The following is a 14,024-nucleotide window of genomic DNA, read 5'->3' on the forward strand; positions in this document are numbered from 1 at the left end:
GCATGAAGAAAATGCTGTGAAGAATGGCTGCTTTGCAGTTCTTTTTATGCATTTAGAACGAAAGGAGAGAGTGTAAGGGAAGTCACATGAAGTCCATTGGGTAGTAGCTTAAGGAGGTGGAAGGAAGCAGAGTGGGGAAATCTCTAGGACTGGGAAAAATTAAATGGAGAGACATACTTTTTTCACATCGCTGGGTACGGGATACCGTACGTGAAACAATGAGAGCCATTAGAGAGGGTGTGTAGGCCACCAGATGACAATGCGGGCTCTCCACTGGTTTTGTGCTCCAGTGCTGGTGGTTGTGTCTCTGAGGGATCTGGAAGAGAAAACTAACTCTGACATTTCAAAGGTACGTTACCCTCCATGCACAATATCGGACAGAGCTTGCTTAAGGTAACAACGGACCTTGCTGAAGAAGCGATGGGCCTGGAATGTGCACACCCACCATGATATCATCAGGAATGTACGATCACATCAGCCTGTGTGGTCACTGGCCAGCACTGAGTTGGTTAGGCTTGTCTTGTGCGTGCCCTCCCACGGCCCACTCCCACGTCGCCTGTCAGGTCTGCCATGGAGCACCTTTCACCTTCACATCGCCATCAGAGGGCCAGCATGGCTCAAGTCACAACTAAGGCTCCCTTCCTTCTCTCCAGATAGCACCCCTGCTCCATCCTGACCCACTCCCGCCTCCTGGGGAGAGTCCAGGGGAGGTCAGGCGTGCAGACCGCAGTGCAAACACTTCTTGGATGGAAGGGGAGGAGCGACAGAGCAGCTCTGACAGGTGATGTGAGGAGTGGGGGGTGCGGGAGCGGGCCCTGTCTCAGACCCCTCTGGCCCTGCCATGGGGGCCATCCCATGTCTGTCCAGGACACCATGAGGGGGCAGATTCCGGACCCCTCCTCAGAACTCCCTTTTCCAGACCACTCCCGTGGCCCCGCTCCCCCAGGCAGGGAAGGGGACCGCATCCTTCTCCTTCTCCCAGGGGTTCCGTCTTGGACACTCTGGGGGCAGCGGGGCCGGTGCACCCGGAGCTCCATCGCTGACACACAAGTCCTCGCCTCGGTCCGCTCTGATGGGAGGTGAGAATAATATAAATCCATTCGCAGGGACTCCGATTGGGGGACAAGCAGGGAGCCCCTGGTCCCACCAGAGGACAGACAGCACTGATCTCCCATCTCCGAAGGCCTTCCTCCCCGTGTCCCGCCTCCTCCCTCTCTCGCACCCGAGCCGCGGGGGCTCAGCGTCGCCTTTGCTATTGAGGGGAGAGGGGGTGGCGGGGTCTGTCCTCCCGCCCCCGGGGGCCACAGGCGGGCGCGCAGGGTCCCGGGGCGGGACAGGCGCACGGCCGGCCGGACCCCGCGGCGGCCGGGCCAGAGGGGCTCCCGCCGGGCCCGCCCCGGGCCCCCCTGCCCCCGCTGCGCCCGCGGCGGAACAATAGCGGCGGCGGCGGCGGGGCGGGCGCGGGCGGCGGGCGGGCCCTCCTCCGGCGCCGCCCCCGGCCCGCCCCCCGCTCCCCGCTCCCCGCTCCCCGCGCCGCCGCCCGCACTGCCCGCCATGGACGTCCGCCTGTACCCCTCGGCGCCCCCGCTGGGCGCGCGGCCCGGGCCCGAGCCGGCCGGCCTGGCGCCGCTGGACCCCTTCGCCTGCGGCAAGGTAGGCGGTGCGCCCTTCGGACCCGAGCCCGCAGCCCAGCACCCCGGCCGGAGCGGCGGGGCACCGGCGGGCGTCCTCCGGGGGACCCCGGGGAGGGGGTGCCGGCGGCCCCGGCGCGGGGACACGCGCCCCGCCGCCCGCCGACGGGCACCGCCGCTGCCCGGACCCGCTCCCACGCGCGCCCCGAGCCGCGCTCATCGCCGGCAGAAGTCACCCCGACAGGCGCTCCCTCCGCGGCGACAGGGACGCGCACCCTCAGCCACGGCCCCGACAGCCTCTCCTTCCTCCATCCATCCATCCATTCATTCATTCATTCATTCATTCATTCACTGTCCGGCGGACCCGCTGTCGCCCGACAGCCCCGCGCCCGCCCGCAGCCCCGCCGCCCCCACGGCCGCCCTGGCAGCCACGCACCGGGACCCGCGCCCTCGCACCCGCACCCCGCACCCCGCACCCGGCCCCGCACCCCGCACCCGCACCTGCTCCGCGCGGCAGCGGTCACCCGGGCACGGCCGGGGGCGCACAGAGAAGGCGCCCGACAGCCGCCCGCGCGCTCCGGACGGCGGCTCCCGCGGGCCGCGGCCACACACGGCCCCCGCCCCCCGGCCCAGCCGCACTCGGCCTGTCCAGGTCCCACTTGTCCGGCTCCGGGCGCTCACCGGGCCGCTCGCTGATGGGACCGCGGGCCGCGGGCTCCGGGTGCGATGGTCCGTGCTGGCCGGCCGGGCCTGAGCGCTGGCGGCGCCCCCAGGCCGGGTGCAGGGGGCCCCCGCCCTCCCCACCGGCTCCCCTCCAGCCCCGGACCGCCGCCCCCACCCCGCAGGCCCCGCGGCGCTGCCCGCCCCGCAGCCGGCCCGTTAGGTGCACCTGCGCCCCCGCCTCTGGCCTTGCCCGCCGCCCGCCCGCCGGGAGGAAACTTCACAACTTAGTTAGGAGCCGGGCTGTCCGTGTCCGCGGGGCCGGGAGGCCGGGCCGAGCGGCTGCGGGTCAAGCGGAGCCCGGATTGGGCGGCGCGTGGGGCTCCGGCGGCCCCGGGCGGAGGCGGAGGCGCTGCGGGGTGAGTGCGGGCGCGCCGGGCGGTGGATCGCAGCTTCCCGGGGTCTCAGCTCCACCCCAGCCCCGGCTTTTCCTCCGCCCCGGCTGTGGGGTGGTCCCCGGCTGTGGGGTGCTCCCGGGCTGTGGGGTGCTCCCTGGCTGTGGGGTGCTCCCTGGCTGTGGGTGCTGTGGGGCCGGGCTCCCCGCGGCGGGCCTCTGCGTGGCCCCGAAGCCCCGGGGAGAGGCTGGAGCGGCCTGCAGAGCCCCCCCGCTGTTTGCCGCTGGCGGGGCGCGGGGCTGGGGCCTCAGGGCCTGGGGCGGCCTGGGGGCGGCCTGGAGGTGGGGGTGGGCGGCCAGTGAGGTCTCTCCGGGATGGCGGTGATTGTCTTTTTGTCCGGTGACCGGCAAAGTTAGAAGCCGAAGAGGGGTGTGAGTGTGGTGTGTGTGTGTGTGTGTGTGTGTGTGTGTGTGTGTCCCGGGGAGCAGGCTGGCTCTCTGGCTGTCCAAGCTGATGGAGGAAACATGGACTAAAAGTAGCGAGTGGAGGAGTGGAGTCTTCAGGGAGGAGAGGACAGTTGGGTGTGGGGGCAGCAGGTCTGTCGCCTGCCCTTGGTTTTGTTATTTTTTAAAACACGAAGTGGGCAAGGCTCCAGCCTCTGGTTTGGGGATGCGCCTGGGTGCTGGGATTTGTGCCCCCAGTCTCGGTGGGTGTGGGGTGTGTCTCAGGGAGCCCTCCTCTGGGGGCTGGTGTGTGTGTGAGCCTCTCCAGAGCAGGCGGTCCCAGATGGGAGCCTTCGGGAGGCGGCATCGGCGAAGGGCCCTGCTCTGTCCTGATGTCCTAAAGCTCTGACTCAGCACCGGGAGCCGGTGCGGAAACCCCGCGGGAGGGAAAGACACAGGGAATCGGCTTCTGTGTGTGTGGTCTGGGGCCCCGCCTGGCCCAGGGCGGAGGGTGTGTCCAGGTGGAGGGAGGGTGTGTCCAGCTGGAGGGAGGTGGCCAGCGGAGCCACGGGGATGGGTGAAAGCAAGGTCTGACCTTGCCCTTGGACGTGAGACAAGCTTCTCGGTCCTTCGGGCTTGTGACGTGGCGAGCCCCTTGGCTCAGCGAGGGGTGGGCCAGAGGCCTGTGACAGCAGATCCCACGCGGTGGCCTCCGCAGTGGTGGTGGTGTATTCACTGTATTGTGTATATCCATAGTTTGTTCCATTTTATTGCTAAGTTGTATTACATTGTATGCTATAGCACAATTGCATTATCTGTTCGTTATGACCAGAAGCTGAGGGTGAGGGGTTGCGGAGGGGAATGCCGGGGCTCCATCCTGAAGCCGGTCACCGGTCACCGTCAGAACCGGAGGAGGAACCACGGTGCGGCCGCGGCCACACGCAGGGCCCGTAGATGGGGCTGCAGAACAGGGACACAGGCTGCACGCTGGGGGCCGGGTCCTCGGTGTCCGGACAAGAGGCTTGTCCCCAAGGGACCCGGGCCTGAGAAACATGAGGGCAAGCATTTGCCCAGGCGATACCGGACAGTCGCTGCGCAGCTGACCTGGAAGGGCCCTTGGTGACTGTTCCCTTGGCGACTGTCCCCTTAGCGATCCTCTCTGCACAGGGATTCCAGCCTCTTCAGACCGAAGCCGGGAGCAGCGGCTGTTCCTCTGGTGTCTCTTGTTTGAGGAAACACACAATGGCAAAGCGCGCTATGGCTTTTAATTTTGCTTTAGATGTGTGTTTTGTTCATCGGTAATATTAGCATGCGTTTAAAAAATTGTACCGGCTACGAGGCAGGCACGTGATAACGGTGCTTGGCGAGCGGAGGTGCTTGTGTTCCTGTGGCCCCTCGGATCCTGGGGCACCATTCTGGGAACCGCTGATCCCCTCCTTCCTTGCTTCACAGAAGGGGAAACTGAGTCAGGGAGTCGTGTACTCAGAGGTTACAGAGCAAGAAGAGAACAGAGCAGAGGCCTGAACCCAAATTTCTTGACTCCCAGCTTGACAGGCATCTGGCCTTCCCACAAGCCTCTGCTGTGGTTGGGGGACCCGGGGGCTGTGACAGCCTTCCTAGGGTAACTGTGAGCACCCTTCCTTCAGATTTCGGCAGGGCACTTGACCACATGGCATTGCCTGGGGCAGACGTGTGTAAACTGGCCCTTGGCTTGGGCACACCTGGGTCCACATCCCCATTGTGTCTCTGTGAGCCCAGGGCAATGATTTCTTAGCTCATTTTTTGTTGTTGGGATGTGATGCTCCTACTATAAAATGAAAAGTGTAAGTGGACAGCAGTTTTGATGGCACCACCATCCCATTCCGGATACAGAAGCATTTCCATCACCCCAGAAAGTCCCCTCGTACTCCTTTCTAGTCTACACCCCTTCCTCCTCCTCAGGAAGAAACTGCGTATCTGATGCTGTTATCGAGCTTTGTCCAAGCTCGGTTCATGTGCACTAAGGATGTTTAAGTTTCAGAACTTCCTATGCAGCAGATACATTTTCGTCTGGCTTCTTTTTGCTCAACTCCGTGTCTTTAGGATTCATTGTATTGTGTATATCCATGGTGTTTGTCCCATTTTATTGCTGAGTTACACTACATTGGATGCTAAAGCACAATGGCTTTATCACTCACCTGATGCTAGATATCAGGTTTGTCTCCAGTCTGAGCTATTACACATAAAGCTGCAGTGGACATTCTTATCCGAGTATTTTTGTGGGTGGGACAAGTGATTTAGTATCTCCGAGCTTCATTGTTCTCTCAGAGGTTTGGGAGGGTTACATGAGGATGTAGGCTAGGCTAGTCCTTGGGACATGCCAGCTATGAATTACCTAATGATGGTACCAACCACCTGGAAGCTATCCTGGTGAGAGGCTTAGCATTCCTGCATTTCAGGCATCTCTCCTCACCGATGCAGACATCCTCCATGCCCGGCCTGGGGATGGCTTTTTCCATGCAGCGCTCCATGGCCACCCACCTTCCTTCCTCCCCCATGCCGCCCCAGACTGGTACTGCACCGGATGGATGTTCAACAGTTACGGAGCATCTCTTTGTGCGAGGCACTGTACCGGGCAATCGATGCTATAGCACTGAACAAATATAACCCAGATTGCTGCCCTCAGGAGCCGATATGTAGCATGGAAGTCAATAAGTACATGGGTGAACTATATGGTATTGTGACCAATGGCAATCCAGTTATGGGGGAAATGAAGCCAGGGAGAGGGTCGGGGGTGCCGAGGCCAGGTGCTGGTTTGCACGTTGGAGGTTGGGGAAAACCTTGTGGTCTCAGCCAGCGGTTCTCAAACGTCTGTACACGTTAAGAATCATGTGGACCTGGCTGCTGGTGTGGTTCAATAGATTGGGCATCATCACATGCACCAAAAGGCTGCCAGCTCCATTTCCAGTCGGCATGTGCCCAGGTTGCTGGCTTGATCCCTGGTAGGGGGTGTGCAGGAAGCAGCTGATTGATGTTTCTCTTTCACATCCATATTCTCTCTCTCTCTCTCCTCTCTCTCTCTCTCTCTCTCTCTCTCCCTCTCTCATTAAAAAAAATCATCTGGCAAGATTTTAAAAACAGGTTTCTGGGCTCCACCCAGAGATTCTGATTCGTTGGCCGGAGCCCTGAGAACATGCATGTTTAATGAGCTCCCGGTGAGTCAGTGGTGGTGTGGTTGTCTGTGGGCTCCCAGCAGGCAGGAACCATGGCCAGCGCCTGGCACAGCGCCTGACCCAGAATTATTCAGGAAACGTGTGCCGGTGTGTGAATGAGTCAATGCTTCACCCACCCACACACACGGCTCTGGAGACAGCCTCTGGTACCTGGGCGGGAGCCACACGCGTCTGGCCACGAATGATTGGCGTCTCCTGGTGATAACAATCCACGGAGTCGGCATTGCTGTTCCCACCTTATCTGGACTTGAGCCCCGTGGGGCCTGCTCAGTGTCCCTGCGGGGTGAGGTCCCCGCAGCTGCTTCCCGCAGGGGCGCAGGGGGACGTGGGAAGATGTGGAAAGAGCCCTGGGCCGGGGGAGCTCTGAGCTGGTCCCAGGGAATCCCGGGAGGACTCCTGCATCTCTGTTAGGCAGTTCTTTTTTACTTTCCATCTACAGCCCCGCCCCAGCCTGTCCTAAAGGGTCCTCTAGGATCACATTTCTGTCCCTTACCTATCTCAGGAGGGGTAGCCCAGGCCGGTACTGGCTACTGGGTGACCTTGAGCATGGCAGTGGCCTTCTTTGAGCAAATCGGTGACTAGGAGCCTAGTGAGACGGGAGCTGTGGTGCGGAAATAGAAGGACACAAAGGCTGGGCATGTCCTTTACAACCGCAGAGGGTAGTGCACCCAGCGAGGAGGAGGAGGATGCCGAGTCCTCCCAGGGCAGTCACCACTATCTCTGCCTTACCTTTCGTATCCCCAGGGCTGGGCTGGCACATAGGTGCTCCCTACGTACAGGGTGGGCAAAAGTAGGTTCATAATTAATCAGTAATAACAAAAGAATAAACTCGGTTCCCCATACTCACAACTGTAAACCCACTTCTGTCGCACCCCGTATGGAATGAATGAATGGATGAACGGATGAATGAATTCGGGGTAGCCTGTTGTACCCTGTGGCTTGAGGAACTTAGCATCTGTTGGGCTCAGACTCGGAAGACTTTGTGGTGAGCACAGCGGGTCCACAGCAGGGCAGGGCCGCTGTCTTTGGCTGACCTGGCATTCCCAGAGGGCCGTCCCTGACGGAGGAGGCCGGGGGGCAGAGCCCGGCACAGGGAGCGGCCAGCGAGGCCGGATGAGCAGACTGGGGTCTGTGCATGCAGGACAGGGCCCTACGTTACAGCCTTGACCCGAGGACTCTCCGACGATGTGACTGTCAGCTCCGTGGGACTCGTGGGGCCATCCGCTTTGCTTCTCTGATTCACTAGCACTGGTCCCAGGACAGGAAGGCAGCGTATATTCTGGAGCCCGGCAGACTGGGTTTGCGTGCCACCTTCCCGTGGCCGGCACAGGCACGTGAATAAGCTCCCCGGGCTCAGTCTCCTCCTCTGCAGAATGGGCACGCCCACCCTCGCCCCCTGCAGGGTCGCCCACTAAGGGGGCTGGAGATCAGGCACGTCCAGCAGGTCGCCCAGCAGGGAACGCGTTCGTTCCTGTTCACAAAGAGCGGCCCAGCCGTACGTTACGATGCCGGGGCCCTCGTTCCAGACGAGGAACGTTCGGGCTGCGGAGGACCGGCCACCCCCTCCGGAGGCCAGGGGTCTCCGTGTCTTGGTCTGCGGATTGGATTTCCCCGAGCCTCCGGTTGGAGAGGTCTCCTGTGGGGCTGCTCGGGACGATGTGCTGACAGGGAGCTGCTCACGTCCTCTGCGTCTTTCCATTTCCTTCGTGAGCCTGTGTGGGAGCGGAGGCAGGGCCGGCGGGCGCACCGCACAGCTGCCCCGCTCCCTGGCGCGGACCGGTGGGTGGTGGCCTGTGCACATCATGTAGCCGCTCCGGGTCTCGGCTTCCTCACCTGCACCCGAGGACCTGATGCCTTTTTCATTGTATCGCTAGGCAGTGCAGGTTGAAATAACAGATATGGGAGTTCCATTTAATATTTTTTTAAAATATATATTTTATTGATTTTTTTTTTTTTTTTTTTACAGAGAGGAAGGGAGAGGGATAGAGAGTTAGAAACATCGATGGGAGAGAGACATCGACCAGCTGCCTCCTGCACACCTCCCACAGGGGATGTGCCTGCAGCCAAGGTACATGCCCTTGACTGGGATCAAACCCGGGACCTTTCAGTTCACAGGCTGATGCTCTATCCACTGGGCCACCCCGGCCAGGGCAGTTCCCTTTAACTTGGACCAGTGTTTCTCAGCCTCAGCACATGGACCTCTTAGACCTGATAGCTCCTTGTGGTGGCGGTCACCTCACGCTTTATGGGATGTTTTACAGCAGTCCTGGTCTCGGTCAGCTGGAGGCCAGTCGCAGCCCCTCTCTAGTGATGGAAACAATGTCCCCGGACTTTGCCCAGTACCCCCTGGGGAAGAAGATGGCCTGAACCACAGAGCTAGGCAGCGTGCCGTCGGGAAGCAGACAGCGAAGGCGATGAGCGTGCCAGAGCTTCTCTCCAATATTTTAGTTCCGTGTCTCCCTGTCCGTAAAGTCTCCGTGTGCTTGACAGTCCTCTTATTTACATGGACCCCAAACCTACTCAGGGGTTTTTCAGCATGGTTAGGAGCAGCAGTGAAAACATACGGTACGTCATTATTAACTTAATGAGTCGTGGTAAATTATAATTTTACATCTTATGAAAACATGGCGTGCAACACAGGATAGTAAATTCTCACCAATTACCCTGAAGCTTGAACTTGCTGCCGTACAATTGTGATTGCTGGTGTCTGCTGGAGTGAGCAATGGTGCGATTTTTTGATATGCAGTTACCCGTTGGCTGCTGGCTTACAAGTGTCCAGCAGGTTTTTATTGAGTGCCTACTGTGTGCTGGGGGTTCCAGCCATGTCCTGAAGGCTCAGCGGCTCAAGGGGACACGTCCTTCCTGGATGCAAGGCTGTGTTGATCTGTAATTGTATTTCATTTTACATGTAACGCAAAATGTAATTCGTCATTAAACATGTACTTGTCTGGGGAAGTGCCAGTGCCAGGGGTGTGGGAAGGCATCACAGGGCAGAGTCTTATAGGAAAGGCCAGGAGGCCACAGGGGGGCGGGGGTAGAGTGGTGGGAAGGCGTTCTAGGCAGAGGGAGCAGCTGTCCCAAGGTGGCGTGGGGGGTGGTGTGGGGCTGCTGTCAGCCCAGGCCGGGGGGGCCGGCCTGCAGGGAGCGGAGACCACCATGAGGCGTGTCTCAGGCAGACGGGTGGTTTAGGTAGCAGAGTGCCTTGGAGCCCGCAGTGAGGTGCAGGTGTGGCGTGTTGGCTGCTGCTGTGTTCAGACTGTCGTCAGCCACTGCGCCTGGGTCTCCTGCTGGTGGGAAAGCTCAGTGACTTGTGTTTGACTCTCCCCAGCAGCCAGGGATGCTCTGCTGAGTGTGACAGAGGGCACCGGAGGGCAGTTAAACAGACTGCCGGGCACACCCTCAGAACTCTCGGGAGGGCTGAACATGCGCTCTGCGAACAAGCCGATGATGTCACTGCTGGTCCGGGAGGCACACGGAGATTGCTCGGCTCAGACTGGAGTGTGGGAGGGTAGTCCCTCCTTGCCTCAGGGCCATGGGGAGGACTGCTGGTTTGACAGGTGGCTGGATGTAGCTGCTGGTTTGGCAGGTAGCTCTGGCGGGGACACGGTCCGGCATCCCGGACACTCCTGCCTTCCTCAGGCCCCTGCGGGTTATGGGGGGTCTCCATCACCCGGAGAGACTCTGACCTTGGGTTCCCCGGACACAGACTCAGTAGGAGAGCTGCTGTGGGAGGGTCCTTGGGGGGATGTTCTTAGAGGCGCATCTCGAAGGGAGTGAGGAAAGCGTAACTGGCCCAGGATGGGGTTGCTGATGAAGGCATCTCGCAGGAGCTCTGGAGCTAGGCCAGCTCTTCAGAGTGGTCCCCGATGGAGGCCGGGGGCTGCCCAGGCCTTAGATTCTTACCCTCCCCCGTCAGTGGCTGCGGTGGCTCCTGGGGCAGGGAGCAGAGCCCAGGGGAAGCTGTAGCTCTGAGCCCAGCAATAGCACTCCCAGCAGTTGGGGGGTGAATGCATAGAAAGGGGAGCATCGCCATGTAAAGGGGAGGCATCTTGGGGAGAAAACGTACCTTCCTCTTGTTCCCAAGAACGACGAGTCACTCACTGAGGGTTGTCTTTATTTCACGGTGTGAGAGCTGCAGGGTAACTGCTTCTCGGGTCCGCGGAGTGAAAAAGATCACAGTGGAATTTTCTGGGGCCTGAGGAGATTCTCCTAATGCTCCGTGGTAGGGTTCTAGGTTCTTGGGCTGTGATGTCACACAGGACGCCAGGCTGGTTTCTGAGGAGCTCCTAGGACATGCCCCCGGGGGTCACCTCCGGGCAGGGGACCATGGCTTTCTCTGGGGCCGAAGTCCTGTCACGTTCTTCCACCAGAGGCTCTGGGCCTGCCTCCGCCTTCATGTAGGTCCGTGTCCATGGCTTTGCCCTTCCCCATCTCTGAGCTCCCAGGAAGGTCAGAGGCAAGTGAGTGGGCCCGTTGGAGCCATAATTACAGGGTATCATGGCACTTCTTTTGCTCATTACTCACTCCTGATTGCATTTCATTCTTCTATCATTTCCCCTTTTGTCCGGAGTACCCCCATTCTTTATTTTAAAGATTATTTTTGGCCCTGGCTGGTTTTCTCAGTGGTTAGAGTGCCGGCCTGCAGACCAAAGGGTCGTGGGTACGATTCCAGCTCAAGGGCATGTACCTGGGTTGCAGGCTTGATCCCCAGCCCTAGGTCAGGGTGTGTGTGGGAGGCAACCGGTATATGTGTTTCTCTCACATCCGTGTTTCTCTCTCTCTCTCCCTCAACAGTCTCTTTAAAAATATCAATGGAAAAAATATCCTCACGTGAGGATTAGCAACAACAAAAATTGTGTTTTGTTCTCCATGAGATACACAGCAAAAAGACATTAGACCATCCAGGGGGAGAGTGGGGGTCTGGAAGAGAGGCGAGGTAAAATGTATGTGCTGCATCTGCATCGTGAACTCAAAGTCCCCGCTAATGGATTTTAATTTTTAAAATGTGTTCTATTTTATGGAGAAAAGCGGGATAGAAATAAGCACAGATTATTCTCCGGGCTCTCACCGCATCTCAGGTACGCTCACTCACATTACCTCATTAAGTCTTCATAGGAACGGTGGCAGGCACACGTGCCCCCGTTCTGTGGGTGAGCTCCAGAGGGGTCAGGTTACACAGGCGGCTGAGGAGTGGTCAGCAGAGCCGGCTCGGCCTGTGCGCTCTGCCCCTCTGGCCCGGTGTCCGGAGTGCCACCCTCTGCAGGGAGAGGAGGGGGGGTGGCTTGCCCTTGTTTTGCTTTTGGTGCGTTGGCTCTTCCGGGGGCCCGGGGGTTTCCAGTGAGGCCTCCCACCCTGGTGTTCCACTACAAACATCATTTGCTAATAGAGTGCCTCCACATTAGCGCTAATTAATACGTGCTTATCTCCAAGCGGGGCCTAATTTGCAGGGATGATTTAAAGACTTGTTAGAAGTGAATCCGACTCGGGAGCATCGCCCGGGATCAATCTCAGGCATGCTCTGCGCTGCTCCGTGGTGCTGGGTTTTGAACTGAACTGGATCACGTGGAAGATGGACTCTGGGCCTTTCGTTGCTTATTTATTCTGCAAATGTATCGAGGGCCTATTGGGTGCTGCCCACATTCTTTAAAAAGGTCCCTCCACCCGCCACCCCCATGCTCTCTGTGTCCTATAAGTCCCCCCTGAGCTGTAAGCTAGTTTCTATGCAAAGCCAGATAGTGGATCCCAACGTGCCTTTCCCATTCAGGGGAAGCGCCCGGGTTCCATCCTGGCACTTGCAGACTGTGTGGCTTCCGACCTGGCACTTAAGTTCACGGAGCCCCCGTTTGCTCACGTGACCTCCACTGGCACCTCGGATTGTGGTGAGGCCTCTGGGACATGGAGTGAGTGGTCCTCTCCCTCCCTCCTGCTGCCAGGTGCTGTGCAGGCCATCCAGGCCCCTCGTGGGGCAGCGAGCGTGGGTCCAGCCCAGTTTTTTTTTTTTTTTTTTTTTTTTAAATAAACAATAGAGTCCAAGGAGCACCACACCTGTTCTGAGCTAACAGGTGTGGTGCTCCTGGCGGGGAAGGTCTCTTCTCTCCTGTATCGGTTCCCTTGGTCTCATTGCAGCTCCCACAGGGACCCTTTAAGGTTCTGGTAAACGTTCAGGCTCACAGGACTCACCCAGGTGACACTTGGTACCTGTCTCCTCCAAGGAGCTGGGCAGGAGTCACCGCCTGCCAGCGGGGCACACGATCCGTTCCCCGGTTTCTGTGGTAGCCCACCGAGGGGGCATCTTTGCCAGGCTCCCCACCCCTGCCCCAGGTTTTAGTTCAGGGCCAAGGGAAGGAGACTCACAGAGGGTGAGCTTGGAAGCCACCCTGGCTGAGAAGCCAGTTTCCCCAGAGGACTCATACTGTGTGTTCCCGTTTCACACTCGTTACTGGAAGGGTCCCTGCAAGGGGTGTGCCGGTTTCAAGAGTCACTGTGGCCGAAACCGGTTTGGCTCAGTGGATAGAGCATCAGCCTGTGGACTGAAGGGTCCCAGGTTCGATTCCAGTCAAGGGCATGTACCTGGGTGGCAGGCACATCCCCAGTAGGAGGTGTGCAAGAGGCAGCTGATCGATGATTCTCTCTCATCAATGTTTCTAACTCTCTATCCCTCTCATTTCCTCTCTGTAAAAAATCAATTATATATATATATATATATATATATATATATATATATATATATATATTTTTTTTTTTTATTTTATTTTATTTTTTTTTTTATTATTTTTTTTTTAAAGAGTCACTGTGCTCAGGAGAACCTACAGGATGTCTTCTCTGTCAGATATTTATAATTTATTTATAGTTTCTTCCCGTCTATATGCCACTCATCAATCAGGGGTCATTTGTGCATAAACAGAGTTGCCTAGTAACATCATTAACATCCCAGCTTCACCAGATTTCCCGGGGAATTATGCTAGGCAATAACAAAGGTGAGATTCTTGTGCAAAAGGGAAAAGGGCTTGGTTAGCTTTTCACTCAGATTTCCATTCTATTTCTCCCCGACGGGAGGTGATTTGGGGCATCTATTGGGGAGGAACGAATCCCTCGGGGTGTTTTGTCTTATATCCAATGTTTCTGTACAGCTTCCGGCTGACCCATAGGAGATACACACACATTCTGGCCAAGAGCTATGCTTTGCGATCATTGGCCTCAGATCCAATCCTGGCTTCTTTGGTTCAGTCATTTGCTCAGCTACCCAAAGAGCATCCCCTGCCCGCCGTCTGCAGGGCTGTGTGGTAGATGCCAGGCGTGGGAACGTGACTGACACCTGGTCCTAGCTCCTGAGGAGCCAGTGTCCTAATAGAGAGACAGGCAAAGCTAAACAGTTCCCACTGGGTGTGGGGCCATCACACCGGGCCGGGAGTAGTCAGGGAGGTCTCCTCAGAGGAGGGGACACGGGGCCTGTTTGGAAGGTGAATTTGCCACGTGAAGAAGGTAGAGGAAAGCATTCCAGGTGGAAGGAACGGCGTGTGCAGAGGCACAGGAAGAGAGGACGGTGTCCAGTGATGAGGCTGGAGGGGGCAGCACAGGCATTCAGAAAGCTGCTTTATAACGCTGGACCTCTGCTTCCTCGTCTGCAAAATGGGGTTAGCAGTGCTTTCTCCTGCTTACGAAACTAAATGAGATAACAATGCA

General features: G+C 58.3%; 1 protein-coding gene and 1 long non-coding RNA gene across 4 annotated transcripts in view; one reads left to right on the forward strand and one right to left on the reverse strand.

Annotated features, from left to right (window-relative positions):
- Nucleotides 1–184: 184 nt before the first annotated feature.
- On the reverse strand, nt 185–2,619 carry LOC311624407. The gene is made up of 3 exons (XR_014795315.1): nt 2,521–2,619; nt 895–1,069; nt 185–316 (listed from the first exon to the last, which is right to left on the reverse strand). It is a non-coding gene; the product is annotated as an uncharacterized lncRNA (long non-coding RNA).
- The window catches only part of TOX2 (TOX high mobility group box family member 2), a 104,060-nt gene continuing 91,571 nt past the window's right edge, over nt 1,536–14,024 (forward strand). For 2 of the 3 annotated variants that reach the window (XM_084887558.1, XM_084887557.1), the window contains exon 1: nt 1,536–1,653. In XM_084887558.1, coding sequence (XP_084743684.1) covers nt 1,555–1,653 — 99 coding nt within the window. In that variant the 5' untranslated portion in view covers nt 1,536–1,554. The remainder of the gene's footprint in view (nt 1,654–14,024) is intronic. The other variant, XM_084887559.1, reaches the window with a different exon arrangement.

Source organism: Pipistrellus hanaki (assembly GCF_964339955.1).
Source record: "Pipistrellus hanaki genome assembly, chromosome: 6".
Lineage (NCBI taxonomy): Eukaryota > Metazoa > Chordata > Mammalia > Chiroptera > Vespertilionidae > Pipistrellus > Pipistrellus hanaki.